Here is a 13,144-nt window from a genome sequence, read left to right on the forward strand (position 1 = left end):
CCGAGCCACTACATGCATTTATGACGTTTTCGCTTATTCCGTCCTAAGTTGCACGGATACGGACACGAGTGTCCGTATTGGACACGATTTGATACGTGGACACGCTAAATGAAATTTTTATTAGACACGGACACGTTTTGGACACGTTAATTAAATATTATTTTAAGTATATATACCTAATAATAAAAAAAGTAGCCACAAACATAGTTTCTTAAATTAGAACAAAATCAACACAAATGCCAAATACAAATACAAGTCCAACAAAGTTTCAAACTTTTAATAAAATACATAATAAAATTCAAATACAAATAATTAATAACTTCATTCAACTCAAATGTCATCCTCCACAATGTTCTCCATTCCTATAGCATCATCATCATCAACATCATCAAATAAGTATCCCTCCAATTGTGGTTCATCAAGTGTAAGGTTAGCCATCTCAAGTCTTCCAACATTAATGTCTTCTAAAGATTCAAATTGATCACCTCCTACATCCCACATAAGAGTTGCACTACTATGTAAATTGGGCTTTTCCTAGATAAGAGGCGAAGATTGGTATGCACAAATACCAAATCTTCCGCTCTTTGTGGAAGTAGTTTGTTCCTCTTTAAAGAATGAATGAAACTGTATGTGCTCCAATTTCTTTCACAACAAGATGAAGAACTATGTTGACCTAGAAGCTTGAAGGCTATACCTTGAAGAGTAGGTGCCAAAGCTCCATGGATTGCCCACCATGTAATTGGCTCTAATAAGTATCTATCCTTCATAGCATCTCCACTTCCAAACTCTTGCAGACACATAGAAAAATTGGCAAATTCTATGTTAACTTTCTCTTCTCATCTTCATCGGCAAAGTACCGCATGAGACATGCTTTCCTTTCTCTTGTAATCTCTAAATCTTTGTGAGGAGCAACACGATGAGTAGCTTCATTAAGCCATTCCGAACTATAATACCTAAACATTGAAATATAAATATGTAACGTTTGTATAACTAATTAATATATTTTATAAAATTACCAAACAAGATTATAAAGTGTACTAATTAAGATAGATAACAATTAAGACTTACTTGGGATTCAAAGAATGAGCCAAGCAATGAAGTGGCGTGTTGCTCTTAGTCCAACGAGCCATCAACACTTTATGAACCGCATTCCAAAAGAGAGATTCTTCTTGAAGTTCTTTTCTTTCTTTCCTATAGATAACTTTCTTCACTTGAACAATCATATTATCCCACCATTCATACATCAAATGAAGACAAGACTTGTCGGTATCCGCCTTCCTAATTATCTCATACATAGGCTCGGTAAAATCAAGAATGTAATCAATATCATCCCACATTAAATCATCCAACAACATCTCCTTTACCCTAGCCGCCTTAGGTTTATCATCTAATCTATAATCATCCCACTTTGTACTAATCACTATTTGTTGCAAACCATTCTTGATTGCCTTAAACCTCTTAAACATAATAACCGTAGATACAAACCTTGTGGGAGCAACCGAAAGCAACTTCAAAGGGCACTGATCATTGAACATAACTAATCTCATTCCATGATTAATTATGAAGTTTTTAATATACATAACATGCTCTGCAATAGGTTGTATCCAAGAACATGGCTCATATACATCTAGATTGCTCAAGCAATTAGAAGGTGTGCAAATATTCTTCAAAGCAAGATTTAATGTGTGAACTACACATGGTGTCCAAAAAATAGTAGGATACTTACTTGCTATCATTGCACCGGCTTTTGCACAAACGGGACCATTGTCGGTAATCACTTGCACTACATTTTCATATCCAACTTCTTTGATTGATTCAATAATCAAGTTTGCAATTAAATCCGAGTCCTTGTATTCTCCTTGACAATTTATAGCTCTCAACATCATCGGACCACTCTCAGAAATAGCAATCACATTAATCAATGGTCTTCTTTGTGCATCGGACCAACCATCACTACATACACTCACACCCTTATCCTTCCATGAAAGTTTAAGTGGTTGCAAATGCTTCTCAATATTCTTCTTTTCCTTTGCAAGAAGTGTGGTCCGGATGGCATTGTAACGTGGTGGAACATAGCCCGGAAGAGTTGAAGCACGAATATAAGAGTTTCGGTAATGTGGATTTCTTGCCAAATTGAATGGTAGACCACCGGTGTAGAACATCCTTGCAACCTCCGCATCACATTCTTCCCTAACCGAGTTTTGAAAGGCTTTCTCAATGGAACTAGAACCATCGACTGTTTTCCTCTTCTTTCCTGTATCGACTGTTGTTGGTTCGTGTGCATATGCATGAAAAGTGCTTAGCCCAACGCTACTAGTAGCAGCACTCCCTCCTTGATGTCTTGTTGATGGTAGAGGAACTTGTTTAGGAGCTGCATTCGTCAATCTCTCCTTGCATTCTTTCATCAACTTGAACAATTTAGATTTGACTTCGGAATTAACACTAACCTTAGGGCACCCAACAATTCCCCCTCCTTCGCTTAACAAATGTGCCCGAACTCTAGTATACGACCTATTGTAGTACATATTGCAGAAACTACATTGCCACCTCCAATTACCTCCACTTGGAGGCTTGCTAATCTTCTTGACAAATGCCCACAATGGAGTTTTATCATCTATTTTACGATCTTCTTGACCACCTCCATCTCCACTATTACCATCGGCATTAACTGATCCGGCACTAGAACTAATAGGAGTTGATCCTCCTGTACTCATACCTTCTGCAAAAAAAAAAACTGAGAATAAATCAAATCATAAATGAAAATATCAATTCTTTAACTTTCTGTACAATTCTTTAACTCTCAGTAAAAACTGTAAAGATCGTATTCACTTCATATCTGTAATTTTAGTAGTTGCAGACTACTAAACTCTCATCATAACTGCCAAATTTTCTTTGAGCAAAAAAAAAATACTAATCTACCTAGTCAAAGACAACTTAGAAATGAAGATAAGAATATCACATTTTAGGAAAAGATTAATGAGTATTTCAACAAAGTAAATTGAGAAAATCCGCTTGTGATTTCCTAATACAAATAGTTTCTCAGTACTTTTGGTCTAGTAATGTTCATACTTTATATAAGAAGCACCATACTTGAATCAGTTGAATGATAGACATCTTCATGCTTATTATTGTAATACAACAGATGCAGTGTTAGACAGTGGTTCAGATTGGACTGAAACTCGACACAGAGAACTTGTGGACCAAAAAGAAAAAGGGTCCTCAAAAGAAAGGAAGATACAGTTTATGTTCACCTAAAGAGTGCCCAAAACTGGTATCTTCTTCAGTAAGTCTCTCTGAATATGGTAAAATATAGAAAAAAAAAATTGAATGAGGGTATTCTACAACTGCTATATCTGTAAGAACTATTCATGTACAATAATGTCATAGTTGTGAAGGATTCATGTCTGTTATAAAAGAGATTAGAGTTGTAAGCATGCGAGTCATAATGGTACAGCAAGCACCCTTTCTCAACATCCAATTGTCTAGGTTTAATGACTTTAATCACAATATTAAACACATTAGCTAAGGCCCTGGAATATTACTGCTATTTTGACTTGTTTCAACACATCTACTCCATTAACTCAAACTTTCAAACTTTTTTAGGGATGTATTTCTGATCAACTTCATGAGATTCATGCTGTTGAAGAAGTTTATTGATCTCATCGATCTGAAAACCCTCCTTTCTTGCTTGGGCTGCCATTTGCTCACCTAACAGTCTTAAACTAAAGGATTACTTGGTCTAAGGACCACAGATAGATTTGTATTGCAGAACTAGCTAAACTTAGTTGGAAACTCCTTACTTAACCTGATAATTAGTGGTTAGTTATAATTATAAGATGGATTATGGGTAGTGGAATTGACATGTGCTTCTGCCAGTTTAATTGGTTCTACTTCTACCTGGTTCGTACTGATTACCAGAAGCCCTAGTGGTCTCTGATGAAGAAGAAGGAGGAGACCCAAATGTGTTTACAACCAGAAATTGCTCCTCTAACTCTCCCTCAATTATACTGCTTTGTAATTTTGTTGAGGAGAGAGTTTGGACTTTGGACTTACCTCACTAAGGAGAACGTCGCTGCAGTGGTGGCGACAGAAGAAAGAGCCTCGGCGACGACGACAGCGGTGGGGCTAAGTGGTCGGGGTTGGGGTTGCGTTGCCTGTGTGAGAGCTTGAGAGGGATTGAGAGGGATTGAGACTTGAGAGGGACTGAGAGGCAGGAGGCAGAAGGCCGGAGGCTTAGGTTGAAAAATAATTTGAGGACAAAAATACCCTCCCGTGTCCTCTTTAATTGCGTGTCCAGTTGGACACGCACGTGTCCTTTTCGTATTGAAACGTGTCCGAGCCGTGTCCAATTGTAGCTCGCGTGTCCGGCGCGTATTGAGGCGTGTCTGGCGTGTCCATTCGCGTGTCCGTGCAACCTAGATTCCGTCGCACATGAGATCATATCTGAAGACGACGTTGAACCTCATTCTGTAGCTGACTGCGAATGCAGAGCAGATTGGCCGAAGTGGAAGGAATCAATCCAGGCAGAACTTGACTCATTAGCGAAGAGAGAAGTCTTCATAAAGGTTGAATTGACTCCAAGAGATGTCAAACTTGTTGGACATAAATGGATCTTCGTTCGTAAGCGTAATGAGATGAACGAGATCGTGCGTTATAAGGCAAGACTCGTGGCACAAAGATTCTCACAACGACCTGGCATTGACTATGAAGAGACTTATTCTCCTGTTATGGACATCATTACCTTCTGATACCTCATTAGTTTGGTAGTGTCCAAAAGACTAAACATCCAGCTTATGGATGTGGTCACAACTTATCTCTATGAGGATCTTGACGCAGAGATATACATGAAAGCTCTTGATAAACTACTTTTATCTCCATCAAGTGCCTCTAGACCATAGAGTACTCATGCAATCATATTACGTCGTTCGTTGTACAAGTTGAAGCAATCTGAAATAATGTGGTACAATCGGTTGCACAAGTACTTGAAAGAGAGAGGTTATAAGAATGATGAATTATGCCCATGCGTGTTCATACAAAAACAAATTCTGGATTCGTCATTGTTGTTGTTTACGTTGATGGCATGAACATAATTGGTACTCTTGATGAGATTGAAGAGACTGTGTCTCATTTAAAGTCGGAATTTGAGATGAAGGACCTAGGGAGGACGAAATTTTGTCTCGGCCTTGAGCTTGTGCATAGGGTCGATGGCATCTTAGTCTACTAGTAGAACTACACACAGAAGATGCTTCGACATTTCAATATGGATCTATCCAGTCCATTGTCTACTCCGATGGTCGTTCGAAGTCTAGATATCAAGAAGGATCCATTTCGTCCTAAAGAGGATGATGATGAAGTTCTTGGTCCTGAAGTTCCATACCTTAGTGCAATTGGGGCACTATTGTATCTTGCTCAATGCACTAGACCGGACATATCTTTCGCAGTGAACTTATTAGCTAGATTTAGCTCCGCGCCTACGTTACGTCATTGGAATGGTATCAAGCATTTGTTTCGATACTTGAAAGGTTTCCTTAACATGGGATTGTTCTATCCTTACAATAGAGAAAACATCATGGATGTTCCACCTCACACCAGCGCCGCAGGCAGCCCCGACAGCACCACCGTACGCGGAAGAGCCGTCGTAGGCAGCCACGGTGTGGCGGCAGACAACGGTATCGAGAGCAGGGTTCGGTCCCGACTTGCTCCTTCCCCCAATGCAAAGACTCCAAACAACTTGTTAGTTGGTTATGCTGACGCGGGGTACCTCTCTGACACTCACAAGACTCGTTCTCAAACTGGTTATGTGTTTACCATTGGGAATACGATAATATCTTGGAGATCCACGAAGCAATCTCTTGTTGCTACTTCTTCGAATCACGCGGAGATCATTGCTCTCCATGAAGCAGTTAAAGAATGTATTTGGCTACAGTCACTCGTTCGTCATATTTGTGATTCTTGTGGATTAGTCTCTACAACTGATCAACCTACGTGCATTTATGAAGATAATGTTGCTTGCATAGAGCAGACTAAATTAGGTTTCATCAAGGGAGACAACACCAAGCATATTTCGCCCAAGTTCTTCTACAACGTTCAACAACAAAAGTTCTTGAATGTTCAGATTAATCAAGTGAGTTCGGAATCCAATGCTGTGGATTTGTTCACTAACTCTTTGCCTAAATCTACTTTTGTAAAACATGTGAAGAGCATTGGCATGCGTCGTTTATCGAAACTTTAGAGTTTGGTAGACTTCAGGGGGAGTCTACATCACATGTTAAGATCTTGAACCAAACTTGCATATAATTTGGTGATTGGATTGCTTATTTTATTTGAATTTCTGATATCAATCAACACTTTTTGTACACTCATTGGTTCTATTTTCGTGAATGAAAAATGTTAGAGCTAGAATTTGATCTTGCAATGTAGACTAGAATGTCATGACAATTATCAGGCAGTACGTACTAGTTTGAGATTGGCATCAGACTTACAAAAGTCATCTGATCTGCCATTTTAGTTATGGTCACAAAACATACTTACTTCAAGGCCTTACTTGGTTTGAATGCCGAATCTTTCTAATATCTCACACTCATAACCTTGCTTATTGCAAAACCAAAGTCTCCCCTTAGGAAATCATATATCGATTATCCATCTTAAGCATTTTCAGATTCAATATAACAATTGTACTCTCAAGTTTCTGCAAGCTATTATCAGTCAATCAGTAAAACATTTTAAACCAAGTGTTGAGAATATACATCCCACATTGGGAATTTGGACCTAGCCTGTGAGTTTATAAGAGTTTGGGCCACTTCATCCATTGCCAATCAGTTTTGGATGTGAACCCCATATCACTTTATCATGATATCAGAGCAGGTTACCCACATCTACGTTGAAGCCCAAATGACTATACAGACTCAACGTCACCCAAAATGTTATCCACGTGTATGGCTTAAAAATTCGCCACACGTGCGGGCCGTGTTGAGAAGATACATCCTACATTGGGAATTGGGACCTAGCCTGTGGGTTTATAAGGGTTTGGGTCACTTCATCCATTGCCAATTGGTTTTGGATGTGAACCCCAGCTCATTTTATCACCAAGATACAAAGTGTATGAATAATCTCATTGTTGTTACAGTATATAGTTTCATGACCAAATTGATACCAAAAAGTCTTCTTTAATCAACCTGAAAGATAAGGCACATCATCTGTACAATATATATTCTCACATTGCTTGTACAAAGTTGAAAACTAAGATACGAAGACGTACCATTTGTTGGGAAATATTGTAGCATAAGCAGCTCAATTTATATATAATTTTCGACAAAAATAAAGAAAACATCTAAGCATGAACATAAAACCAAAATCCCTTAGAAGAAACAACGAAATCATGCTATGCCTGCTAAACAGGGTATGGCCTTGATTATGGCATCTTTTTGCTTTCAATCTTGCTATGCTTGCTAAACAGGGTTCGAAGATTCTCCAGAAACCAGATGCTTTGCCGAATCGTCTTCTAAAGGCCATTTATTTTCTTGATGATAGCTTTTGGGAGGCTGAGCTGGGTACCACTCCTTCTTATGCATGTCACAGTATTATTGCGGGGAGAGATATTATACGGCAAGGAATACATAGACAGATTGGTGATGATTTCTCTACTAGTATATGGGATGACACTTGGTTGGAGGGAGTGGATTTGGCTCCGTATAGGAATCCTAGAGTTCAGAGGGTTTCTGATTTGTTCTCCCAACCTGGTATGTGGAATCATTGCTCTTCCTATTAGTGTTCGATTTCATACTGATCGTTGGATTTGGGGTGTTGATAGGAAACGTTAGTTTACAATTAAACCAGCTTATCAGTTGGCTCGTCGTAGGGTCCTGGAGGAACCTGCTTCTCCTAATCCGAGTTCTTTGTTATAGAACAAAATCTAGAAGGCTTATGTTCCAGAGAAAGTGAAGATATGTGTGTGGAAGGCGACTTCTAATATTCTCCCCACTAGAAGTAGGCTCAGTGAAAGAGGTATTGATATTGATACCCGGTGCCCATTCTATGATGAGGAAGTTGAATCTCTGATTCATGCACTTAGAGATTGTAGTCATATTGTTTCTTGTTTACAAGAGGCGCATATTGTGGCTCTTGGTCAGGAGGCACATGTGTATGATTGGTTAGTAAATTGTCAGGCTACTAATCCACAGGGATTTCCTCTCTTATTGATGAGCCTATGGGCTATATGGAGTAACATGAATTCACAAGTTTGGGATGGTGATGCTAAAGCTACTTTCATGTTGAAGCCTTCGATTATTGGTTGATGGAATGAATATAGACAGATACATGTAGCACAAAGAAATAATGGGGCTCGGGTTTGCCCTCCTTGGTCTCCCCCTCAGGTTAGGTTGATAAAGTTGAACGTTGATGCATCGTTCCACCTTGTCGATGGTACTTCTGGATTGGGAGGGGTATTTCGTGATCATACGGGCCATTTGGGAGTTTTTACTTCCTATTGGGATCATTCTCAGTCACCATTGCATGCTAAGCTGCTTGCTGTCATGGAGGGGTTGAAGGTCGCCAGGCAATTTTCCCTTACTCCTTTGACTATTGAGTCTGATTGTGAGGTGTTGGTAGATGCAGTTCAGAAAGGTACGTTAGATCACTTAGATTTTAGTTTTCTTATTGAGGATCCTCGTTAGAGTATAGGCTTAGCTAATGGAGCGTGTTTGTCTCATGTTAGACGTTCAGCTAATATTATAGCTCATTCATTAGTTTTTTCTAATGTACTCCCTCTGGCTGTGGAGGCGATAATAAACTCTGAGTGTTATGATCTTTGATCAATGAAGTAAATTCATTCCCCTAAAAACAACGAAATCATAAATTAAACAAACATGAACAATAATAATCAGAAAGTCATCTTCATCTACTTACAACTTGTTATTAGAACTATCAAAATTTCATGATAGTGAATTCAATTCACTTATTTTGCTTGTCCCAAAAACCAAGGACTAAAATATCCATAATTTTCTCCATTTTCGGCATATGGATATATATGTTACATACCAATATTTTTTCGATGGAAATTTTCGAAATTTTCCGATATTTCCTGATATATCTGGAAACTTTCGAAATTTCCCGATATTTTCATAATATCACCACGTGTCAGGCCAACTTCAAATAAAATAAAATATCACTGGTCAAGAGAATCGAACCTCTGATTCATCCTTTTGTAAGCACAAAATTATAATCAACTCTACTACACCAACTTATCGTTATATATGGCTCTTTTTATTATATATTGCATTTCATGTCTCAAAATTCACCTAAAGTTGAAATAAAACCAAACTAGTTGTTAATGGGGAATTGAACCCTTTTGGTCTAGGAGGAAGCAATAATGAAATTTACTGTTATAGGGAAAATTCAACATGTCTTATCCACCATATTTATTCTCTAATGAGATGCAATCAAGTAAAAACATATGAACACAATCTAATGCACAATCTTCATAAAGTTATGGTTATGGTCCAAGTCGAGAGATGCTTGATCCGAATGAGAACTACTAGCACCACAACCCACAGTCAATCACCCACAACCCCTATGGTTGGCATATAAGTCAGTATATGCAAAATTATAAAGGGACAATATCATTTAATGACTATTCTTCACAATATACTCAAGGTTTTTTTTTCCAGTTCCCAAACATTTTCCTATGTGGGGCCCGAAGGCAAACCCAGCGGAGGACAACCCCTCAATGCTCCACGGTGGTACACCGTTGCATACCGAAGTGGAGGGGCCAGTCTAGAATCCGGGCATCAGGGTATCCCCACTGCCGAAGGTAATACCTCCGGCGTGGGACTAATCCCTGACGCGGCTCATGTGAAATGGTTCCAACCCGAAATTTCATCGGGTGACCTGGCCACAATAATGTCCTCAATGCCCAACTCAGACCCATATTGTGACCCAATTAGAAACAAAGAGGTGTGTAATGCCTCCGCCAACGATCGAACCCCTGACCAATGCCACATTTAAGCCCTAGTCAAAGAGTTGCCGCGGTCAGAAACCACTATACCACACTCCGTGGTTAATATACTCAAGGTTTTACTTAAGGAAATGATGAAGATAGTGAAAATTTTATACCTTATAGATCCTTTATGTGGTTCTAAATCACTCATGCAATTTTCATATTTAATGTATCATATGTAAATAAGGCGTGATGACATAGCCTCTTTTTGGGTATATATATACATATATATTTTTTATTTAAATTTTTAATAATATTCGACGATTATTTCATCTCAAATTATTATAACTAACTATAAACTAATAGTTATAGAATAATCTCTTATGACATATAGTATATAATTGATCAAATAAATATTTCTTTGTTCCAGGAGAATTACTATTCTACCCTTATGTGTGTCTTAGCCTAATAGGTTTCCTGTTAGGAGATAGATTAGCATCTCCGTAATAGATTAGGACTCCGAATCCTACGGGATTGTGGTTTTGTAATGCCTATATATAGGCCCCCATATCATTCAATAATACACAATTATTTCATCTTAAAACACGTTATCAGCACGTTGCTCTAAAACCCTGAACTTTTAGAGCCCTAGAATTTTTTTCTCTTCTCCACCGCCGGCCGCCGTCATCTCCGGCCTCCGGCATCTCCTCGTCGGCGCAGCCCCTGCATGCTGCCCCCGCAGCCCCGCGCGCAGCCCCTGCATGCTGCCCCTGCAGACCCTGCATGCTGCCCCCGCAGCCCCGCGCGCAGCCCGTGCATGCTGCCCCCGCAGCCCCGCGCGCAGCCCGTGCATGCTGCCCCCGCAGCCCCGCGCGCAGCCCGTGCATGCTGCCCCCGCAGCCCCGCGCGCAGCCCCTGCATGCTACCCCCGCAGCCCCGCACGCTTCCCTGCCCTGCAGCCCCCGCAACGCATCCCTACACGCACGCACGCAGCCCCGCATGCAGCCCCTGCGACCCCCCCTGCTGCCCCTGCGACCCCCCTGCACCCAGCCTCCGCAGCCACGCAGGGTATCCTCCGCATTCGCTCCGCAAAAAACATCTTTTTGCCCCGAAAAACCCCGCATCAGAGGATTCAAAATTGCTCCTCCCGCATATATACGCAATGAACGCGAACTGCACAAGCAAACTCTTCGCTCAAGAGAAGCTACTCCCGTCTTCTCTACCATTTTGGGCCTTTAAACTATTTCTCTTTTTTCCTTTTTATTTTCCTATTGCTTATTAAATCGTTTATTTGCACGTTTTCGTTTTCTAACTATGTTTCACGTGCTTACATAGGAAAAGTGATCACTCGTCGTACTATGGTGATGACATTCATGCCGAGATGGATGATACTTTTGTCATCTACATACGATTTTGATCGTACCCTCCCAAGATTTTATGTCATCGGACGAAGATCGAAAAGGAATTCAACAAGCAACTTCATGCATGACGATCGATTTGCAGAGCAATTTACTTATATGCGGTCTATTTGGCAGACCAACAAGTATGTTTTTCTTAAAGTTGCTGCTTTTGAAGATATATATATAAATTATCGGGGGCTATTAGCCTTTTTTTCATGTCTTCTTTTTCCGGCCTTTCTTATAATGCCGATGAGACCAAAGAAGGATATGATTCCCCTCTTGGTCGACGTTTTTCGTGTGACGGTCCTGGGGGAGTCACGTTATTATTTAAAAAGGAAGATATCGATTTCGTGTGGTCGCTTGAGTGCACCGCTGTTTTGGGTGCGATCATGAGAATCGCCGATATGCATCGATTATTTTGTGACCATATACATCACAACCCTTCTAATTCCGGTTACATACTTGAATAGTTTCGATTATTCGAAACCTATACAACCCTCGTTTCTTATGGATGCGTCGCCATCGCGACTGTTATTTGAATGTTTGAGTTTTCTTAAACTCATGTCTATAAACGATAATCTCAAGGTCTACGTACTCATTTATTTGAGTTGATTCATTACTCTGATGCAGCACTATTTGCTGACAAAAAGATCCCAAAAATAACGAATTCTATGGGACACACTTAAAAGTGATTTAATGAACGTCTATGACGTTGTATTATCAGAGTTGACCTTGATGCATACTCCACATCAAAGAAACGCATGCCATTTTTGGCACATGTATCTATTTTTTGAGGAAATTTTGGAGATGGAAACGTAACATTCTTCCATTCTCAAGTAAGCACATTTTTGAGCCTCAGGCTAAGGCTCCGCCCAATCCGATATGCAAAATTTTGTTGCTACAGACTTTTGATTAGTCAATCTATTTTGACTATGTCTTCTGCTTACTATTTTTCAAGTATGACGTTGGCATTGCCATGATTATTGCTCGACTTTAGCTTAAGTCGTCTATTGGAATTGGAAGCTTGTTTGTGTTGTATTAAATATTGGCATATTCTATAAAATTTCTCGTATTTCTTGTTTACAAGATTGACTCGTGAGAATTTTATTTGTCTTGGCTTAGCATGCATGGTCAACGTTTGCAACTCATGTGGTTTTTAAATTGGCCGCTTTTGGGTTACATGGGACCTCAATAGCACTACATTGTGATTTTGGACTTTGAAATTTGGAAAACAGACCTCGGAACGTCAAAATTGACGTCGTTTTTCCCGGTTACTGTTCCAGCGTTTCCGGAACGTTTTTTGACGTTTTACCAACGTATTCGCCGCCTTCCGGCCCTATTCTGGCGTTTCCGGCACCGCCATCCGGTTCTGGACGGCGTTCCCTGTCGGACCTGAAGTTATGGCCTCCATACCGGCCAGGTCCGGCCACTGCCGGCCGGATTTCCGGCAATCGGTGCCGCCAGCTTCCGACGAGTTTTTCCGACGTTTTTTTTCCCGTCGTTTCTCGTCATTTTTCCGGCATATCTCAGCAGTTCTTGCTGCCATGTTTTCCTAGTCCAACATTCACCCGGTTTTGAGTTAATTTGACATGGTTTTCCGGTTAATTTTCCGGTTTTCTCCAAGTCGTTTCATAGCTCAAATGATTTTATTATTATTGGTGACCACCCGCACCAATTGGATGGTTTTTACCACCCAAATTGTTTGGTATTCAACTGCTCCAATACCATGTTTTTCCAACTCTTGAGTTGAAGAATGTAGTTCTATTGCCATGTGATACATTCGATGGGATTGCCATTTGTTTCAATCCCC

General features: G+C 40.0%; 1 protein-coding gene across 1 annotated transcript; it reads right to left on the reverse strand.

Moving 5' to 3' along the window:
- Nucleotides 1-817: 817 nt before the first annotated feature.
- LOC126803442 (uncharacterized) lies at nucleotides 818-2,714 on the reverse strand. Its single transcript, XM_050531251.1, has 2 exons — nucleotides 1,069-2,714; nucleotides 818-953 (listed from the first exon to the last, which is right to left on the reverse strand). The coding sequence occupies exons 1-2, from the start codon at nucleotides 2,712-2,714 to the stop codon at nucleotides 818-820; spliced, it is 1,782 nt and encodes a 593-aa protein (XP_050387208.1).
- Nucleotides 2,715-13,144: the final 10,430 nt, after the last annotated feature.

Source organism: Argentina anserina, chromosome 7 (assembly GCF_933775445.1).
Source record: "Argentina anserina chromosome 7, drPotAnse1.1, whole genome shotgun sequence".
NCBI classification, from domain to species: Eukaryota; Viridiplantae; Streptophyta; class Magnoliopsida; order Rosales; family Rosaceae; genus Argentina; species Argentina anserina.